Here is a 13213-nt window from a genome sequence, read left to right as displayed (position 1 = left end):
GATCGCTTTAGCAACCACATCTTGTTTTTGTTTTGGTGAAATGCCCTTTAGTGCATGTTTTTCTTAAAGGGAAAGTGTCATCAGAAAATTACTCATTATATAAATCACATTTTTGTGTTAAACTTAAAATTTTAATGAATTTTTGATGGATTTTTTTTTATTTTTGGTAACAATCTGTGTTTAAGAAAAACAAACAAAAACCCTAAAATTCTGCATTTTTCACTCTGACCGCAGAGCCTAATAAATAGGCTGATCTGTAGAGAAAGCTTTGCAGCAGTCATCTCACTAATATCATCTCGCTGCTATCTATATGTAGATAACCCAGGATTCCCCATTCTCAGTAGGTAATAATCTGTGACCATCTGCTCCCCTCTCTGCAAAATGGCCCCTTCACATGTCACAGAGCATTCAGCTATAAGAGTCAATAGGTCTCTCCTGTCCATTATGTGAATGGCCCATGAAGCTGCTGTAAAGCATGTTTTCTAAATACTGTTAAATGTAGCTCAAGCAAGATGGCCGCCCCCATAGTCATGTATGGACAACAAAATATAGAATTCTACAATCAGAAGATAAAAACCAATTAGTGAAATTGAAAATGATTCTCTATCTGGTTTAATGAATGATTATAGTCCCTTTAAACGCACAGCCAATGACCAAACTAGTAAAGTTGCATACGGTTTTTAAATGTAGATATCGATTGAAAATCATGAATGTACCTTTAGGGTTCTTTCACACGGGCCGATAGTCACCCAAGTGATCGCTCAAAAGAGCGATTGCGAGCGACTGTTGTCCTGTGTAAACACATGACCTGACAGGACAGGTGAGTGAGAACCGTCCACCTGTTGGAGTCGCATAGTTTTTAGCTCACCTTAAACAAATCCTCTATGGACAACTGGCTGTTTACTCTGGGGGAAGGCGGCGAGAAGAGATTTTTGGAGCGCCCTGCCTTCAATCAGTAAGCGATTATCGTTGAGACATCAACGATAAGTTGGCCATCTCTCCTGGCTGGAGTAGGTCCCCTAATATTGCCCCTCTCTACCACTGCGGCGATCATCATCTCCCACATGTCAGAAGATCCCAGACCAGGCAGGGCATACGCAGTTGTCTGTATTGAATATGCCTACAAAGGGGCCAGATGAACTGATCATATGGCGCATGCATGAGATATTGACTGCCACGTGGCTATGAGGGGCGGCGATAGCTGAAGTATGCCGACCAGGAGAGATGGTCTGGCGAGGCCACGAGAGGTGGTCTGGCGAGGCCACGAGAGGTGGTCTGGCGAGGCCACGAGAGGTGGTCTGGCGAGCCCACGAGAGGGGGGGTCTGGCGAGCCCACGAGAGGGGGGGTCTGGCGAGCCCACGAGAGGTGGCCTGGCGAGCCCACGAGAGGTGGCCTGGCGAGCCCACGAGAGGTGGCCTGGCGAGGCCACGAGAGGTGGCCTGGCGAGGCCACTAGACTGTTCAGTGGCGGTTAGCTCGCAGCACAGGAAGAGTTTATACCTTCTTTGTAAAGGTATGAATTGATCTGGAAGTTTAACAAAATACATTTTCTATAGTAAATTCCGCCCCTGTTTTAGGCCATTATATTCCCACGGGCCAGTGAAATACAGACTGTTTTCCATGTAATTTTCATTCACATTTTTATCTTGCGTTTTCCTTTGCTCTCCACTTCTTGGTTCTCTCTTTTTTTTCTTGTGATCACCATAGTAGCTTGCATGAAAAGCACATTGTATGCAATTGCGGTGCTTTTTTAAAATCTTCCCATTGAAAATAACGGCGATCCTTGAAGAAGTTTTGCACCAAAATAGGACCTGCAGAGATTATTCTAACTCGCTCTATCGGTCCGAGAGAAAAATCGCTCATGTAAATTAACCATTTCAAATGAAGGAGTTCTTTTGATTGGAAGTTCCATCAATCTCAGAATCGGACGGTACTTGCACGGTAAGACTGCCTGTGTGCATTCACCAGTGTAGACTATTTTTTTAGCAGCAGAACTGATGATGGGCTTCCTTTTACGCCCCGTGTAGAAAGTCCTGGAAATTGCACCTCTGGTGATCAGAGTATTATGGGAACTTTGTAGCCCGCTGAAGCGTTTTCTAGAAATATAATTAAGACGGATTATCCTTTGGTTAGGCTTCCAATATTAAATCGGTGGGGGGCTTCCTACTACCACCGGCGCCGATCACTTTACTGTGCCACATGTACTGTCTGCCCCTTCAGTCAGCTGACTGGCAGGCATGCCAGGAGTCAGACCCCCATCGATTTGTTATTGCTGGGCTATCCTTATGATAAGCCATCAATATCATAGTCATAGAAAGCCCTTTAAATAGCCCAGTAATACCATAGCTCTTGCTAGTGATAGCATGTATTCTTTTTTAGAGTGGACGTCTTTTGCCAGAGTTCAACATGCTGGAGCCACCGCTTATCTTCGAATGTAATCATGCCTGCTCCTGCTGGCGGAACTGTCGCAACAGGGTGGTGCAGAATGGTTTAAAGTAAGTTTCCTTAAAGCGTTTCCTCATCCTACACACAATGCAGTACACATTACAATGAGCCATCTTGACCATCATCTCCCCACCGTTCCTCCCCACTCTCCCCCGCAGCTCCCTGCCCACCGCCGACAGCCAAGCCTTTTCGCTCGAGCGGGCAGGTACTCGCTCGAGCAATTGCCCTTAGCGAGTATGCTCGCTCATCACTAGTTAAGCGCAAAAAAGGGGGGGGGGGACTGTACAGGCGCCTAAACATTTCTGTAATTGCCTTTTATCTTTTCCTTCTACAGAGTTAGATTACAGCTGTTCCGGACCAAAAACATGGGCTGGGGAGTGCGGTCGCTGCAGGAGATTCCCATGGGGACTTTTGTGTGCGAGTAAGTGAGCTTATGATTTCTTCGCATTGCTTTCTCCACCTTTTTGACACTGGCACCCTGATCTGTACCAGTTCTTGAATGCTTTGGCTCCCTGCTGTTTGTGGCCCCGTGTCATGTTCCACACCAGCTTTCTCCACAAGGTGGGGTCTGCTGAATGTTTGTCGCGCACATCGCCTGAAGACAGGATTTTCTGCCCTGTTTAAGCACTGAAGAAATTTTCTGCACGACAGAAAACACATTCAGTGAAGTCTGTTGGGGACCGGCCGCGAGTCTCCTACTAATGCAGGCAAGCCAGTACAAAGAATTGATCAAAAGGTGCATTAATGGACCAGTGGAGTCCACCGTGGAGCTGCAACTACCACAAATTATTCTGCACTCGCTTTTATAGCAATTCTCTAAAATGATACCAGCAGATCAATTCAGCATTGCCGCTACTAGTAAATCAGCAGCGTGGCTGGTCAGGTGATGAGGCAGAATGAAGTCAGAGAATGGGCTCGGACTATATAGACTGGTGTGAGTAGTTGTGGGACTTACTTACCCAGCATAGACTTGATCTGAGCGACTATTAACCCTTTCCAATCCACTGTCTGACGTCTGAAGACATTCTGATCGAAGGCTGTAAAGCTCCGATGTCAGAAGACGTCCGGCAGGGTATTCTTGCTGTATATTACTGGCCGCTCTGTTGTCGGGGGCCTCTCCAGCATGTCCTATACCGCAGTACTGGCTCCAGCCAGCAGGTGGTGCTATTGTATAATGGCAGAAAGAGAAATCCCCCTAGGAAAGCCTGAATCCAAAATTGGATTGCAAAGGGTTAAAGTACCTTTACATGGAGTAACTATTGTTTAGAAAAGTCGTTGCCGTGTCGTACGAACGACAGTCGCTGATTTGTTTTTATAGAATGATTATTGTTCATTAGTAGCTTGCTGGGATTTCGTTCTTAGAGGGGATCTCCATGCAAATAGATTCACAAGTCATTCAAATACGAACAACTGTGACTTTACTGCAGATGATTTTTGATCAACCAGCGACTATTTTTGGTCAGCTGACACAAACCTCACCCTGTCGGTGGGCAGGTTTACACTGAACTGCTGTCGTTTGAATTCTCTTTTTCACGCTATCATTTGGCTGATAGTTATCCCATGTAAAGGTAACCAGTAACGTCACCGAGGCGCTGACTGGTGGGATTTGTGGCATGGCCTGTAGCGTGCAGAGAGAGTTCTCTAGAAGACCATTTCCATAGTGCATGGTTTGTGTCTATTCACTGCTTATCCTGCTGTTTTTCCTATTTGCCAGATACGTGGGAGAGTTAATTTCGGATACGGAGGCGGATGTACGTGAGGATGACACCTACTTGTTTGATCTGGACAATAAGGTGAGGTGCTGAGCAGCTTCTAACACCTTGGAACAAGGGGGCAATGTGTCCCAAGGCTGCACAGCTGACCGCCGCAGTTTACATATAGTATCCTTTACCTGGAGATGTGTATAATGGACATAAAACTTAATTGTTGTGTAAGAAAAGGTCCTGCAGCATTCGTTTGTCTTTCAACTGCTCACTATTTTCAAGATCTCTGCTTGCAGTCAGTAATTGCAATACGTTTCTCAGCTGATGCCTTGCTTCAATTGTATCTGTTAGATAAACACTCTGAATTCGAGGATGAAGCATTTTATCTGCTCTGTACATTATAGTAAACCAAGAGCGTGGTCGGTGCTCAGCTGCCCAGATACAAGTGTTGTGAGCCGGGCCAGGTCAGGACTGCAGAAAGTATATAGAAATGTATTCGTTCACAGACAGCATGCAGAGATCTTGCAAAAGGGAGGAGTTGAAAGAAATATAAAAAGTTTGCAAAACTGTTGAAGTCTTGTTGTTTAAAGGGGTATTACATCTTGGCAAATTATTTCCTATTAACAGGATAGAGTATAACTTGCAAATTGGTGGGGTCTGACCACTTGGACCCCTACCAATCCAGAGATATTACTGCAGGAGTGTCCCAAAATATTGGCAGCGATAGTCGCTTGTGAGCCGCATATGCGGCCACCACTGTCAATGTTCAGGGATGCTCTGGGGGCAATTTCTCCGTATTATTGGGGGTCCCAGCATTCAGTTATCAACTATCGTGAGGATAGTTGCTGAGATGGAAACATCCCTTTAAGCTTTATCTGCATAAGACCTCTTTAAGATCGCGCTGTAGCGTGCATACATCAAAAACATATTGTATCCTCAACCCTTGCAGTAGTTTAATGTCACAGATCTCACATTACATGTCCCTTGCGAGTGACGCCTGATGGGAGTGCTCATTGCTGGCCGCTCTGTACTCATTCTTGCCAAGTCTGTAGTTTTTAGGAAGTTTTGCAGTGTGCATAGGAAATGCATAAAACCTCACACACACAAGAGTCTACATTCTGGGAAAGCCACCGAGCGTGCAGGAGACTGGCGGGTGCTGTGCAATGTACTCTAAGCCTCTACACTTGACCGCTCTCCACCAACCACTTTAATTGTGCACCATTGGCATCGTCCATCCATTAAAGATCATTATGAACGTGCCCAGAAGGCACGGCCAGCTCCTTTAATGCATCTTTCTGCTCGGGGACCCGATGTGGCTGAAATTAGCACTGGTAATTAAAGTTGGCTTGTGCAGTTCTTCACTGCTGAGAAGAAAGGATCCCCCCTCCTCCTCCGCTTTTCTCTCCGTTCCCCAGGACATAAGGAAAACACACAGCTCCTTCTCAGACAGCAGTGGCCTCATTTGTGTTACTTTTTTTTCTCTTCTGGCTTCCTCCTTACCCCTCGGTCCCTCAGAAACTCTTCGGTGGCAACATTTTGGCATAAAATAACATTGCATAAGAGGGGGCTCTGTCCGTGTTCACGACTAGAAGGCGTCTGTCAGCTTCTGCGCTGTTTTACGGTCGTGCGCCCTTTGCTGTATCATAGACCGTTGTTTATGGCAGCCTGTGTTCTGCAAGGTAGTGGCAGTGAAATTTTAGCTTTATGAGCCCAAGCAATTCCAAAGCCGCATTACAAGAGCATCGATCATCAGCCTGCAGGCATCCCGCATCATCTTGGGCAATATGGTCCTGGCAAATGCCAACTGGTACTCATTGGAGTAGTGCGCCAGTCTTGATAAAACGCCCCCATTATATCTCACCGCACATCATTCTGTATTTGACTAAAGCTGCACGGGTATCGGGGTGTTAACAGTAAATCAATGTTGCTTGGCGTCTGGCTTTCGCAAAGCATTCTGGGTTGACAGCAGCAGGCCAGGTTGCCAGCACCACTAAAGTAATTTAATGCCATGTGACTTCCAGCTCACACGGGCCGCTTCTTGTTACTGATAATGTGATTAATCTGATCTCTGTTAAGCGTATAAAGTCTTCGCAGCCCGCGCCGGGAAGATTCATTCCATAGCTGCCAAAGGATTTACCAAAAAGGCAGCAGTAACCACCGACGCTCCTCCAGGGTGACCGGTCATCTTACCGCGCGTCTCTATAATAATATGTTGTTGTGTTACAGGATGGAGAGGTTTATTGCATCGATGCCCGGTTCTACGGCAACATCAGTCGCTTCATCAACCACCTCTGCGAGCCCAACCTGCTTCCCGTCCGGGTGTTCATGTCTCATCAAGACCTGCGATTCCCCCGCATTGCTTTTTTCAGCAGTAGACAGATCCACGCCGGAGAACAAATTGGGTAGGAAGGGCGTTCGCTGTAGCACATTCAGTGCAAAAAAAAAAAAAAACGCAAAACATAAAGACGTCTTCATTGAGTTGGGAGTTAGATTTAAGCGAGACTCAAGTCCTGGACAGAGAAAGATGGCCGCACCCCTTCTCTGACTACATGATGCACGCTGTGTATTATTATGTATCATTACTTCAAGATACTAGACGCTGCCTTGATTGGTCAGTGTTGTCACGTTACGGCACTGGCCAGTCAGAGCAGCATGTAGTATCTTAGACTACCAATGTGTACTAATATACATTGTGCGTCAGGTAGTCGGACAAGCGGTGCGGCCATCTTTGTTTGTCCGGGACCAGAGGGTTGATTTAAAAAACAACTGAATGTGGTTGCACTAGGTAATAAAAACATGGCTGCTTCCTTCCAAGAGACAGCGCCACACCTGCCCCTGGGGTTGTGGCTGGTATTGTGACCTGGTCCATTGAAGTAAATGGGGCTGAGCTGCAAAACCACACGCTGTGTTTGGAGAAGGCAGCCATGCTTTGCTACTGCTGGGCGATCCTAGAGTTGGGTAAATCATCTGCTCAGATGTCCGGTCTTCTCAGATCTTATGTCTCTTCTTGCAGTTTCGATTATGGCGACCGTTTCTGGGACATTAAGGGCAAGCTCTTCAACTGCCACTGCGGCTCCCCCAAGTGCAAGCACTCTGTGATCAAAGTCGTCCCCCAGTGCCAGCCAGCAAGCCCTACAGAAGCACCACAAGAGAATGGTCTACCAGACACCAGTTCCACCACCGCACACAGCCTTTGCTGAGAAGACATGGACACCGTTCCTCCCCTTCCCCTTCACCTCCATTTTTCTGTGTGACAGTGTAGAAGGAGCCCCGATTCCCGGACAAGGTTTCCAAGAACCGTTCTTCCCCATTCTATAAATTGAGCTGGATTTATGTGACAGTGGAGTCGTCTGGATACCGGTTCATCAGGTTGAAGAAGAGGAGACGTCTTACGGACTCCTTCACTTGGTGGTGTTTTTTTTTTTTACTTCCTACGCATTCACAGACTATGGTGAACCCTTTCCATGCCAGAGTGTGGCAATCAAGGAGTTACCAAGTGAAAAGTATTTTTAACCCTCTCAGGGGGTAAAAAAAACATTGTATTAATCCTCTGTTTCTCAAGTCAAACATAATGTCTTCTCCGGTCGTGCCGCCACTATGGGCTAAGAAGAGATTGACCAGTAAAAGAATACCAATTCTACCGAGGTTTCTTCCTAAACAAACCATTGACAAGACTCTGAATCCAAATATATGCACACCCCGAATAGCCAAGGCTGGAGATTAGGGCATAATAATAGTAAGTATACCCCCATAAGGGTACGTTCACACGTGGCCGAAATGCTGAGGATTTTCCACAGAGGAGAAATCAGCGGCAAAATTAGCATTTCAGCATCAAAATCCACGGCTGCTGGTCGGGTAATGTGCCCACCTCTGCATCGCCTGTCCGGCGTTGCTGGATGAGGGATGTGCGCTGCAGGGGGGCCTCAGTATTCCAAGGTGGGAGGAGCCGTGTTGCAGACTGAAATCCGTTGCGCATTTGCAGCCGAAAAACGGGTCAATATCCACCGATTTTGATGTGGAAATGTTGTGGATTTTTCCACTGCAGAATATCCCACAGCCTTTCTGCTAGGTGTGAACATACCCGAAAAGGGAGTGTCTGAGATTTGATGAAAAGACCTGCTTTTTCCAGAAACACTGCCGCTCTCCTTCATGGGCTGTATCTGGTATTCATTTGAATAGGACTAACCAGCCCATGGCCAAAAGAGACGCTGTTTCGGAAAAATGGCTCTATCGATAAATCCTGGGCAAAGCCCTTTAAGACCCGCCAGAAGATGAGAGGGGTGGGGTTGCTAGGACCCGAGTGGAGAGGAGGCATCAGTCTGTAAAAAGCCAAGATCACTTCAATGCAGGATTTGTATGATTTCAGGCCCGTTTACATGGGTGTATATTCTGTCTGTGTATTGCATGGACCGCACACTGACCTGTTATAGCCTGTGAGGATGTTCACATGTGCCAGCCGATGGTCTTTGTGGAGTACAATTGCCGCATGTCCCATCGTGGTCCGTATCGCGGACGAGAGTAGCACATGCAATGTCCACTGTGCCTCACGTTGGGCACCACGCGGACAGGAAGGCTGCAGTACAATACAAGCCGCGCCTGAGAATCTCTGGCGCAACTAGCACATAGGTGTCCGAATGGGGCCTAAGTCTCTGACTTAAGGCTTGTTTGGATGTAGCGTTGATTCCCACAGCGCCTTCCATGGATTGACAATGAAAACATGGAATGATCTGAATGTCACAGCCATAGCCAAATTGTGACCCACTGTTGAGGGCAATACCAAACTAAACACCTAAAAGTTGCTCCAATGGGAACGGACGCCTGGGTCTGTCTAGGCTAATTATGTTCCTTAAAGGGTTTATAAAATAGTTCCCCCCCCCCCCCAAATCAGCTCCCTCTAGTCCACAGGTTGTGGTTGGAGGTACCGCTCATCACCTCTCATGGCAGCTTTGTTCTTGTAAGTAATTATATTCCCCATGAAATATCAATTCTGGAGCATCTCTTCTTGGAACTCCTGTGTTTTGCTGTTCCTCCGTTGTTCCTCCAGGAATTGAAACACAGAAATGTAGAAAATTGGATGGCAAAAAATAGCACTTGGTTTATCTAGTCTGCCCTAAAAGAGAAGTAATATAAGGGCAGACTAGATGGATCGTGGAAACCTTTTCTGCCATTAATTTTCTATGTTTCGTTTCCAGGAGGAATAACAGAGGAACAGGAAAACCCAGAGTTCTTAGAATATATGCTGCACAAATGCTATTTGATGGAGAATAAACTGACGAAAATGGAACAAACTATTTCAGCTCGTCAACCAACTCCACATTGCATAGACGGTGTGAATATGGCAACTGCAGGGAGGAACGTCCAGTTTGGGAAAACATTGACCATATTACAAAAAATCATTCTATCTGCTGACAAGTTTCCGGCGCCATAGCGGCACCCTGGCTTCCAAACGTATGGATGAGCTGGACTTACTTTACTGCAATATATAAACTGACTAATAGGGGGCGTACTCCCATCTGGTCGGACATTGTCCGTATTGATTGGACAATGTCCGACTGTATCGGGACGCGCCGTCGTATCGGTGTGACATTCAGTTATCTATTAAGACATTGCCAGGAGGAACGCCAAAATGCAAGGTTCTGAGAAAAGCTGCTGCAGGACGGTTATATTATGCGAAATGCAAGTGTTCACTAACCCAAACCTCACTGGAAAGCTGACGGGTCCCCTCTAAATTGAACTGAGCTGCAATACCAGACTCTGTCTATGGACAAGAGTGGCGCTGTTTCTGGACAGATCCTTTTTTTTTTTTAATTTCTCCTAATTTCAGACAACCCCTTTGGAAGAAGGTGCCCATATATTTTTGGCTGTTGCAGAGTGCCCATAACCTTACATTATCCGTATTTTCTGCGCTACTCTCTCTTCTCTGCTCCGAGATGGTAGGGCTTTTCGGATCCGAGCATCGCTTGTGAACAGACAGTATTCTCTCCTACATCACACACACTGATTATCCCGCGATGAAGGTTACAACATGAAAGACAAGGATCTCCGATGCCAAGGAACCGATGCCAGTCTGTCAGTGTGGCATCCTGCAGTTCATAAAAGGATTAATTGTGCAAGCTGTGTTATCCAATCAGGAATGAGATGACCGTTCCCTCCTCACTTGTACTGGTCAAAAACTCTAACGTGGTGGCAGCGCCAACCAACCGACCCACCGGACCTGCCTACAAAAAAAAAAAAAAAACACTGAACGTTACCATTAGCGATTTCTACCCGTGGCACGTGGAGCGTCTTGTATTTTCCATGCGACTAATTCCTACGTGATCTTTTTACAACAAAAAAAAAAAAAAGTTTGGAGGTTCCAGAGATTAAAAAGGTGCTGAATATCCTCCCGATTTCTATACTGAACAGATACCCTACGAATTGTACCATAAAGAATTCTGATTTTAGCAAAAATTACCAGAAGCAGACCTTTTTTTAAAGAAAAAAAATTAAAAAAAAAAATGTTAGAACCGTAGTGTGAATAAAGTTTTTTTTTGTATTTTCTTTTCTTTGTTTTTTTTTTTTTTTTTCCTCCTCTTTAAGATAAAGACATAAAACACACCCCACACGATCCGCCGTCGTCAGCGGATTTTAATTTGTCACTTTTTTTTTTTTAATGGTCATTAGTGCAGCTACCAGGGTTTTTTTTTCCTGTTTTATCATTAATTGTAAGTGCCCCCCCACCCCCTGATCATTGCCAACGTTCAGTCTTCGTTTCCTGTTTTGTTTTCAGTAAAACAATAAAAAATGCTTTAAATCTGTGCGTGGATTTTATCTCTTCAGAGACCGCTAACGGGATGTGTGTAATTATCCTTCCTGCGCTCAAGTTATTCTCCGGTGAGAATTCTTTTTTTTCCTGTATTCACAGTAAGTTTGTCTTAATTAGGATTTAAAGGGGCAGGATCGCTTTTAAATTGGATTGAATTTTTTGTAAGGTTAAAGGGGTTGTCCGCTTCAAATAAACCTCCTATTTTGGGACAAAATTCTACGGGAGGTTGGGTACATGGCTTGCAGATGTTCTGTCAGGCATAGCTTTCGGCCATCCAAAAGGGCTGATGCAATCTTCAGACTACCTAATCCCCACAGTGTATATTGATAGCAATAGACTATGAGCGCACCGTATCTGCTCTCTGACCAGAACTGCTCATGTGATCATCACTGGCCAGTCAGAGAGAGGTAGTTAGAAAATTGCTGTGGCTATCTTGGACAGCTGAAAACGGGGTCTGGAACCAGCAGATCGGAGGATTGGTGGAGAAGAGCAACAGTAAGTAATGGATTTTTCGCCCCCTTGTTTCCCAGAGCTGAATACTTTGCCAAAACTGGAGGGTCTCTTTAAACTGTTGATGGCCTAAACTCAAGGAAACACTAAAAGCAATGGAATGAAACTGAAAGGGATGCGACAGATTAGATATTAGACACTGAGGGGATCAATGAGTGGAACAGGTTGCCACAGGAGGTGGTGAGTTCATCTTCAATGGAAGTGTTCAAACAAAAGCTGGACAGACATCTGTCTGGGATGATTTAGTGATCCTGCACTGAGCAGGGCATTGGACCCGATGACCTTGGAGGTCCCTTCCAACTCTACTTCTATGAATACATTTGATATCTGATATGCTGGATGTCTGTGAGGAGACTAAAGGCCTTCATACCTGCCAGCGTCTAGTCACGTAAACCTCCTAATACAAGTGCGGCTGGATGACTGCCAGACAGATGATATCTGTCCAAATGTAATGGGAAAGCCAGTGGAAACGGCTGTTGGACAGGCGATGGCTCATCTGACAGTTGTTGGTGTATGGGCACCTTAAGGCTTGGTTCCCACACAGCGCCAAAAAAAACCCAAAACATCCAGCGGAAGCTCTGCTCAACTGCCAATACAATGTTTTTTTGGCTTTCGCCAGTTATTCTACATCGTCCCCTCATATCCTTGCACTTCTGACTGGTGTAACTTCAACCCATCCAGATAGAAGTCCTTTGGTTGGGTGGCAATCCAGGTGCCAGCTGCAGCCAAAATGGAGGCAAATTTTGTTCCCATGAGGTGTTTCTTCAAATCAGAAAACCCAGTCTGAGGGTGCCAGATCAAACTGGTAAGGAGAATGGTCCAGTAACTCAAAGCCCAGGTCAGCCAGTTTGCTGTGGGTGATGGCTGCTGTTTGAGCCAAGGCATTGTGCTAGACATGATGCGTTCGGTCAACTTTCCACACCTTTGTGACTTCACTGCATCCATCAGTGTTGTCTCATATACAGCTGTGATAGTAGACACCTTTTGGAAGGTCGTCCACAAGCAGTATCTCGTCTTTATCCTAGGAGACTGACGCCATCACCTTGGATGACTACTTCTATACCCTGAACTTGACTGCTCTTTTGACTCGGGATCATACATTAAAAAAACACATCTCATCCATCGTTGCCAGTTGAGACAGGAAAACGCTGCAGAATTCCCCGAGTGGCTTGCTCTCAGGCATGATTTCGATCTGGGGACCCATTTGGCAGACACCTTCCTCGTGTCCAGGCGATCATGAATTGTGGACCCAACTTTCGCTGGAAACCTTCACGGCCTCGGCTGTCGTCATAGCGGAAATTCGCCGGTCTTCCAGAATCATATCATGGATGACATTGATGGTTTCTAGAACGGTCACCACTGGAGGTCTCCCGAAAGAGTCTTCATCATCGGTGTTGAAGTGGCCAGTTTTAAATTTTGCAGCCCAGTTTCTTACTGTGGAACATGAAGGACGCTTGTCACCTAATGTTTGCACCGTGTCACCAGGAATGTCGGCCAACATCCCTTTCAGAAACTGGAACTTCATCACTGCTCTGCTCTCCGCCATGTTATCTTCAGACCCGCAGAACATGAGACTGGCATGGGAAGCCAGACCACAATTTGCTCACATTTAATCGCAAAGATTGAGCTTTCAAACAAAAGAACGTTCATTGATGTGAAAACAAATGGAGGTTGAAAAGACCTCAGCATCCCCTCGTAGCTGCAAGATTGTGCGGCCATTGTCTACAGAATGGGGAATTCGTGATGAGTG

At 45.9% G+C, this 13213-nt stretch overlaps 1 protein-coding gene across 8 annotated transcripts in view; it reads left to right on the top strand.

Annotated features, from left to right (window-relative positions):
- Positions 1–10945, top strand: part of EHMT1 (euchromatic histone lysine methyltransferase 1) — a 108660-nt gene extending 97715 nt beyond the window's left edge. For all 8 annotated transcript variants that reach the window (XM_066580428.1, XM_066580427.1, XM_066580432.1 and 5 more), the window contains exons 23-27: positions 2380–2495; positions 2780–2866; positions 4160–4238; positions 6375–6550; positions 7162–10945. In XM_066580428.1, the coding sequence (XP_066436525.1) occupies positions 2380–2495; positions 2780–2866; positions 4160–4238; positions 6375–6550; positions 7162–7348 (645 nt within the window). In that variant the 3' untranslated portion in view covers positions 7349–10945. The remainder of the gene's footprint in view (positions 1–2379; positions 2496–2779; positions 2867–4159; positions 4239–6374; positions 6551–7161) is intronic.
- Positions 10946–13213: the final 2268 nt, after the last annotated feature.

This window comes from Eleutherodactylus coqui, chromosome 10 (genome assembly GCF_035609145.1).
Source record: "Eleutherodactylus coqui strain aEleCoq1 chromosome 10, aEleCoq1.hap1, whole genome shotgun sequence".
NCBI classification, from domain to species: Eukaryota; Metazoa; Chordata; class Amphibia; order Anura; family Eleutherodactylidae; genus Eleutherodactylus; species Eleutherodactylus coqui.
The sequence above is the reverse complement of the archived record's forward strand: the minus strand, read 5'-3'. Positions and strand labels throughout refer to the sequence as shown.